Source organism: Sander vitreus, chromosome 12, assembly GCF_031162955.1.
Source record: "Sander vitreus isolate 19-12246 chromosome 12, sanVit1, whole genome shotgun sequence".
NCBI classification, from domain to species: Eukaryota; Metazoa; Chordata; class Actinopteri; order Perciformes; family Percidae; genus Sander; species Sander vitreus.
Window position 1 is genome coordinate 6,167,891 of NC_135866.1, and position 8,170 is coordinate 6,176,060.

General features: G+C 42.8%; 1 protein-coding gene across 1 annotated transcript; it reads right to left on the reverse strand.

Annotated features, from left to right (window-relative positions):
• Positions 1-6,373: 6,373 nt before the first annotated feature.
• On the reverse strand, positions 6,374-8,109 carry LOC144526526 (transcription factor HES-1-B-like). The gene is made up of 4 exons (XM_078264055.1): positions 7,927-8,109; positions 7,584-7,679; positions 7,396-7,483; positions 6,374-6,958 (listed from the first exon to the last, which is right to left on the reverse strand). The coding sequence occupies exons 1-4, from the start codon at positions 8,032-8,034 to the stop codon at positions 6,507-6,509; spliced, it is 744 nt and encodes a 247-aa protein (XP_078120181.1). The 5' UTR covers positions 8,035-8,109; the 3' UTR covers positions 6,374-6,506.
• Positions 8,110-8,170: the final 61 nt, after the last annotated feature.

Consider the following 8,170-nt stretch of genomic DNA (forward strand, 5'->3'; position numbering starts at 1 on the left):
TCCTAATGCATGTATGTCTATCGAAGCAGAATGTATATCCACAATTAAAATAACCATCTCTCGCTGAATGGTTTGTCAATCCCAGACATGTATTTATGATACAGGGCACTTAAAAATGCAGGTTTTCACACCAAAATACCTTATCTTGTGTCGGGTGAGTTATATACAAATGTGGAGGGTACATTTGTCATGAAGTTTGAAAAACAATCAAAGTCAAAAGCTAATTTAACGACAAATAAAAGCTAAACTATTTGGTTGGGAGCGGACTGATTTTAAAAGACAAAAGGTGAGCACGTTTTATATACCAGGCCACGCCGGGATAAGTAGTGTTCTTTGTATGACATAGATATATAAACATGTTTGCAGCCTGGTACAAAAAACGTGTCTCGTCTCTATAGCCAAAATACAAAACAGTTTTGCAGTTTTTGTGATTGTTGTGAAAATTCACAAATAAAAGTGATCAGACCATTAAAAGTAGCAACATCAGCTGAATATGAGTCAATTTGCAGCTGTGATTAATTGTGATTTTCTGTGTTTCCACCAGTTTCTTCAGATAGATAGATAGATAGATAGATAGATAGATAGATAGATAGATAGATAGATAGATAGATCTTGACGATGGAAGTAGGCTATTTTAGCAATAGTAGTTGATAAGGCTACATACGGTTTAATATTGTGCATGTATCCATGTACACAGCAGCCCCGTTTTTTTTTTTTTATTAATGTGTACATTAGTACAATACAGTTCGTAATATAGTTTAACCTAAGTAATGACTGTGTGTGCATACTGCATAAAATAGATGCATAGTACTAAGTTGATATTTAGTGTTCACCCTCTCACCAGTAGATGGCAGCATGAGTGTATTTAAATGTATACTGGATTTAAATTATCCTTTATAAAGTTAAATAATCCTTTATGAGTCCCACAGTGAGGACATTTGCAATATCAGCTAAGGGGGACATTCAATAAGAGACATCAGTTAAAAGAAAGACATAGTAATACATATGTTAATAATAAAGCAGCACACAGTGAAAGCAAAATATAATAGCCTAAGTAAACTGACTAAAAGGTTGAATACACAGTATTGCACAGAGAAAATATTGATATTGCACAGTTTAAGAAAACATTAATATTGCACTTGAGTGAGTTGACTGTAAAGTCTGATAGCAGCAGGAAGGATGGACCTGCTTCTCTCTCCTTCACTCGAGGGGTGAAGCATCCTGTCACGGACAGAGCTGCTCAGAGTGTCCTGCATGGGGTTGGACGTGTTCTCCATCAGGGATGATAGCTGGCCATCATCCTCCTTTCTCCCACCACCTCTACTAGAAGGAAGAGGGCATCCCAGGATAGAGCTGGCCTTCGTCTGTGTAGGTCTGTGTCTTTCTTAACTGTTAGCTCATATGCCAACAATTATCCAAGTTATTGAAACAGATGTATTGAATGCTTTTTATTTAATTTAGTATTTGAGTTTATTTGTAATCTAGTTATATAAAGCATGTATTTACTCTGTATTTTTATATAATTTCAGAACCACACACATACATTGATGAATGACCATGTGTTGATCGTGTGGCAATAGATAAAGAGAAAACATGGAGAGAACAACTACCCACGGTTCTAAGGAGATGTCTCACATCCTTCTTCTCTCTTTACACTGGTGAGCACTTATGTTACACAAGTGAAGAGAATTTAATTTAACAATGTATTTAACATATATAGCAAATACATACATTCAATTGCAAGAACACGTTTCATAATATTGACATAATTATAGCCTACTACAAATATAAATTGAGCTATGGTTGAGGAACTTTGACTTTCCTACCCGACCTCAACAGGGAGAAAAGGCTGATACCCAGGTGCTTTGGATCTTTATTGACTCTTCTAGCCTTTTTCTTGCAACGCCTGGTGTAAATATCCTTTAGGCAGGGTAGGGCACCACCTTGAACAATCCTTTCTCTGCAGGGCCTTGCGATCCTGTTCGGTGCCAGGCAGTGATGTTCCCTGTCAGGTCGCTCTATCGATGACACAGGAGTAGAAATTCCTCAGTATTTGAGGGAATACCCGGAATTTCTCTCACCACAGTAGTCAGTAGGCAGCGCACAGGTCAGGTCAGACCGCAAGGTCTGGACACCAAGGTACCAAGGGCTATCACCCTATCCACTCAGGACCCGTTGATATTAATGGGGCATATCCTTTCCTATTTCTTCTTTAGTCTTGCAGACATTCACAAGTAGGTTGTTGTCCTCACCAGCGCCTGAAATGGGCCAGTACTCACCAGTACTGAGCCGGCACTTCTGATTTTTGTCCACATGAGTACCCTCTTCTAATTGTTAATAACAGTATTATTATAAGGTTGATACGGTAGACTGATATGTATACCAAAACAGGATATATTTCATGATTTATTGGGAAAAACCAAGCAATTAAAAAATCAAACATTTGGCAGAATGGAAATTTGATTCATGACCACATTTTCAGACACAGTTTGACTGTGAGATTGGCATGGAATCAGACTCCTTAGAAAGAATAGTCGACTATTCAGGGTCACCCCTACAAGATATATGTGTAAATATAAATATATCCAGGCACTTGGGTAGCTCACCTGGTAGAGCAGGCGCCCCTATATAGAGGTTTACCCCTCAATGCAGCGTCTGCTGGTTCGACTCCGATCTGTGGCCCTTTGCTGCATGTCATTCCCCCTGTTGCTCCCTTTTCATGTCTTCAGCTGTTCTCTATAAATAAAGGCTTAAAATGCCCCAAAAATAATCTTTAAAAAAAATATATATATAATGTCATCATGACCACCACATTGGTCATGATCATGTCATGCAACTGCTAAATTATGGTAATGGCACCTTTTTTGGCCCAAGGCACTGTACCTGGTAACACCAGCAGTGTAGTAGTAACCCACCACAGCTGTGTTGTCAGCAAGCTTGATGATGGTGTTGGAGTCGAAAGTGGCTACACAGTCTGGCTGTGTGTGTGTGTGTGTGTGTGTGTGTGTGTGTGTGTGTGTGTGTGTGTGTGTGTGTGTGTGTGTGTGTGTGTGTGTGTGTGTGTGTGTGTGTGTGTGTGTGTGTGTGTGTGTGTGTGTGTACAGGGAGTACAGGGAGTACAGCAGGGGACTCAGAACACAGCCCTGGGGTGCTCCGGTGTTAAGGATGAGGATGGAAGAGGTGTGTCCGCCCACCCTTACCACCTGGGGTCTGCCTGTCAGGAAGTCAAGGATCCACATGCACAGTGAGGGGTTAATCCCCGTTAATCAGTTGGGATGGTAGGCAGACTGTAATGGGTCCACTGTGCTGGGTAGTGAGGAGCAGATGTAATCCTTGACAGACTGGTCTTGTTTTCTTGGGCACAGGAATGATTGTGGACTTCTTGAAGCACGTGGGTATGACAGATTCATGTCACACCCATAAAAGTGAGACCCAAGTTGTAATAAACTAGAATTATCCTTTCAGCATGCTCTAATTCTTCTAAACTCTGTCAAGTTGGCTCAGTCATGTCTCACACATGGTTTGTCAGATAGCCAAGCCAAAAAAAAGTGGAAGTGAAAACAAGACCTACACTCCCCCCTCTCTCCGACATTCAACATCTACTCTGAAGATGTGCTGACTTGTGATGTAGAACCAGAGTTACTCGGTTTTAATAGTCACACAATCATCACTTTGTGTGGGTCCAAAGTGATAAATTTTCCACTTCCAGTGTTAATGCGTCAAGCTGATACTAAATTCCCCCCCGGAAGCTGCACTTCCACCACTATGTTGTTGAGTTTTTCAAAAACAACCAGCTAAATCAAAAAGGGATGAATCGGAGTGAAGGGACAAAGAGTGTTGTTCATTCACCATAGATATCGAGTGCATGATCCATTCATTAGCCTTGATGTGAACCACCACTGACTACTTCAACCCCCATCAAGCACCATAACAACCCTAAGAACAATACTACGCCAATTCACTCACAGAGGCAATGAGGGTTTCCGGTGAGTGTCGGGGGATGGACGTTCTCTACAAGCGGGGAACCTGTCACTGTGTTTGTGAGGGGAGGCCATCAATCATGGAGCACAGCGAAGGGGCAGGCCCTACCCTGCTTCATGTTTACTATGCTCTGCTTTATGTTTGAGAATATATTGCATCAAACTGGGGTTTTGATACGGGAGGGACAGGGGGAGGAATAAGAAACAATGAGACAAAAGATGGGAAGAGGGGACCAACACCGGTAAACACTGCACATTTCCTCAAGAGTGACTGTCATCTGGTGAAGCTCCTCCATCAAAACCACTCCAGGTTCTCCAACACATATAGGTGTAGGAGCAACCTGTCAGCACTTTACTGCTCCTCTTATCTGAACACCCTGGCCTGAGGAGTTCTCAAAAAGCCTTTAAGAGCAGGACCTTTGGGAGTGGGAAACAATAAGCCTTCTTTAGTACGGTGAAAGTGACAGCATGGTCCTCTCCCCCCTCCCAGCCATTAAACCTCTTCCTGGATAAACAAGGGGAAGGCCCTTTATGATGATGGAGAGGGTCACAAAGAGAGGAGCCATTGAGCCACTGAGGGGCCCGTCTTTGTTTTTGTGTTCAGGGTCTTCTCAAAGGATACTCTGATAGGAGGGGGAGCTCTTATTTTTGTCTTTTAGTCCTCCTTACTGCCAGTCTTCTCTCGGCTGTGCCAAAACAGAGATGTAAACTTAATTGACTGTATCATTTGCACAAAGTGAGGAGTTTTAACAACTTTTAGAGTGACCGAGAGATGATTTGATTCACATGGATTCCTTTAAAAGGATTCCTCCTTTTAAAGAATTGAAAACAATCTTTAGTATTTGCTCCTTAATAGCTTCCCACATACAAACATTATTCACTTATGGGTGCAGAATATTGTGCACCTGTTTCTCAGTACTTTGAGAAACAAGAACAATTGAGGTACAATGGGTTATAATCCCTTAAATTCCATGAATATTAAACCAAGAACAAGCTAAAGTCAAGGATTGTGTGAGCGTTTTTGCCTCTGGAGGTGCTACCGTTTGATGCTGTCAAAGGACGGCCCTGTCTTCTGGTGATGGGCTGCCAGGTCTATTGGTGAGTTGCCAGATTTAGGGCAACATGCGGTTGGAGCTGCGTTGTCTTTGCAGTGTGATTGAGGGGCACCTGTGACCTCTGGTCACGCTCTGCTTGTGGCCTGCTGTGTGAGCACCACGCTCAGGACACACGCTGGGACTGTCAGCTCTTCAACTGTCCACTAAATGGACAACGAGTGGACTGGCTCTGCAGGGCTGCTGCTGATAAGCTATTGTGCAAAAACACACTTATACATATACACACACATAATGAAATTATATCAGATTTACAGACAGATTTCCTTGGATTGGGGTGGCACCTGAATCTGCTGCCGTGGTCCTGCTCGACGCCCTGCTACGCCCTGCACTGCTATTATTTCTAGTCATAGTCCCATTAGCTTTATTGTTACTATTGCCACGCTTCATCATACCAACAGCCATAATTATTATGAATCATATTTCTGTATATCTGTATCAGTGTGTCTCTGTGTCCCAACCGGCAGTGGCAGATGGCAGCCCACCAAGAATCAGGGTCTGTCCGAGGTTTCTGCCTGCTTAAAGTTTGGCTTTGCCGTTGTCACACAAAATGCTTGCTCTTGGAGGGGGCTGGGGGGGCGGGATTTTTGGGTCTCTGTAAATAAGAGTGTGGTTTAGACCTACTTTATCTGTAAAGTGTCCTGAGATAACTTCTGTTATGATTTTACACTATAAACACCTAAAAAAAGTAATACCAGTATCTTATTTAGTCTGGTCTTCATTTAGCCCTGTCTCGAGCTTCTTGATCACGTCCTATCTATTTCAGTATGATTTCCCATCTGGCCCTGCACTGACAGCATGCCTCCTGGGCTCAACACAACCTCTCAGGTTCCTTAGCTCATTTGAGAGGTATTTGTACTTCCAGCCAGAAAGCAGGTTTCCCTGTCACTTCAAAAAGGGATGATCACGTGTGTCCAAGGCACACAGGATGTATACTTGTACTTGTATATTTAAACGGCTGCTGTACAAGGGATGTTAATTGAAAAGACTTTCCACAGGTCTGAGATAAAGTCAAAATGTAACCTATACAGCATTTCTTTAAAGGTAGCACAGGCTAAATGAATGGACATCACCATGGCAACCTGATGGGGGTTTTGAGGGAGGAGACATGACAAAGACGCCATTGCAGCAAACATTGTAGTAAACATAGAAACATTTTATTAATCTCAAAGAAATACAGTGCTTTTTAAGAGCTTTGTTAAGGATTTTCTTGACCTCCTGAGGCAAATGTGTTGTATCAAAAACAGAGAAAATCACAGCAAGCAATGAGGTCAAGAATATCTCTTAATGTCCATATAAAAAAACACAAACGTGTGTAAACATCCCTCTCAAGTAGGTTTTGAAAACATTTACAAAATGTACAAAAATGTGTTTTATTGTGTGATAGTCCTTTTCCCCCAGTTGAGGTAATTTCCTACCATGGTCTCCACACAGAGTCTGAGGTGACCGGAGGTGCAACAGGTGACACGCGATGGCTGTTTTGTGCACCCAGAGGCACGAGAGCTGCACTGGGAACAAGAAAAGCAAACTGTCCATCCGGTGTTGGCACAACCTGGAAGCTACCGTACAGCTTCAGCGCTTCTGAGGAGGCGTGCATCGCTGAGCCACTTTTGCAAGGCATCTGCGGAGCGGAGGCGGCTGGAATCTGTGTACCGGTCTGCCCGAGTCTCAGTGCACCTGGGTGAGGTGTGTAGAAGTTCACGGCGTTGATTTGGCTCACGCAGGCTGCCAGGTGGCTGAGGAGACAAGTCCTCACCTCTGTGTTCACCCCTTCACACGTGGACAAAAAACGGGTGACCTCCCCTACACACTCGCTGAACCCGGCTCTGTATTTACCCAGGACGGAGGGGTCCGTGTTCACAGCAGCTGGAGAAGAAAATACAAACACATGGATTAATATCAATGTAGGCTACATGATATCGTATAAGTTACAATTCCAGTAAAATGTAATTCCATCATAAATAGACAGACAGACAGACAATAGATAGATAGATAGATAGATAGATAGATAGATAGATAGATAGATAGATAGTGTTGGGCTATAGGCCTACTGTAAAGTGAATTTTAGGAAATTAAGAGCCTACAAATATAAAGAAATAATTGACAAATTGGCTAGCTCAAATAATGAACAAAACAGAGTCTATTCATTCAGTTGAGGCCTTGTGAAATCAAGTCCTAAGGGCAAGCACACCAGCTGTGGGTGGGCAATAAATCTTGGCGACCGTGGGAACATGTTTACCATCTAAAGTTAGACATCCCGAAGCACATCAACATGGCCACGGCCAGCATTTCTAGTTACATACCAGTCATCTGAAGTCGCTGCAGGTTCCTGAGGTGCTTCACGGTCATCTCAAGGATGTCTGCCTTCTCCAGTTTGGAGTGTCTGGAGCTCTACACGGACACAAGTAAAGATTTAGTGCTGCGTTTGCTTCATTTGGGTTCCTAATTTCAATCTTGGAATAAAGTCAAGATGTAGTGTTCAGCTGCTTACATCTTTCTTGAGTGCGTCCAGAATGAGGGTCTTCAGCTGGCCCAGACTCTCATTGATGCGCGCACGTCTCCGCTTTTCCATGATTGGTTTGGAGGACTTGAAATAGAAAGAAAATACAGTTCAGATGAAGAACTTTCAAAATAAAATTACAGATGGCCATAAAGGAAAACCCCAAGGCACTCGTCTTTACAAAAATGTAAAATGCTTGAATAGGCCTACATCTAGCACATTCTCAATATAATAATAAAACTTCAACGCGTTTCGGCGTCTAGCCTTTCATAGGAAGTTACTAACAACAGATGTCAAACAGACGAGTATTTACAAAACTTAACAGTTGTGATACCTTTCTGTTCTCTGTCAGACTCCGGGGCTTTTCGGATGTGGAGTCCACTCTTGTCGGTGTGGCAGCCACGGCGGATGGAGATGTTCTCTCTAAAGTACCGGCTGGCATCTTCAGGTTTACAATTTAAAACTGTCCAAACAAATACAAACAATAACCGAATGATGCACACAGCCCGTGGGAGTGTGTGAGTCCCGCCTTCTCCTGGCACACCACAGAGCACTTTACCGTTGACAAATGTCACAAG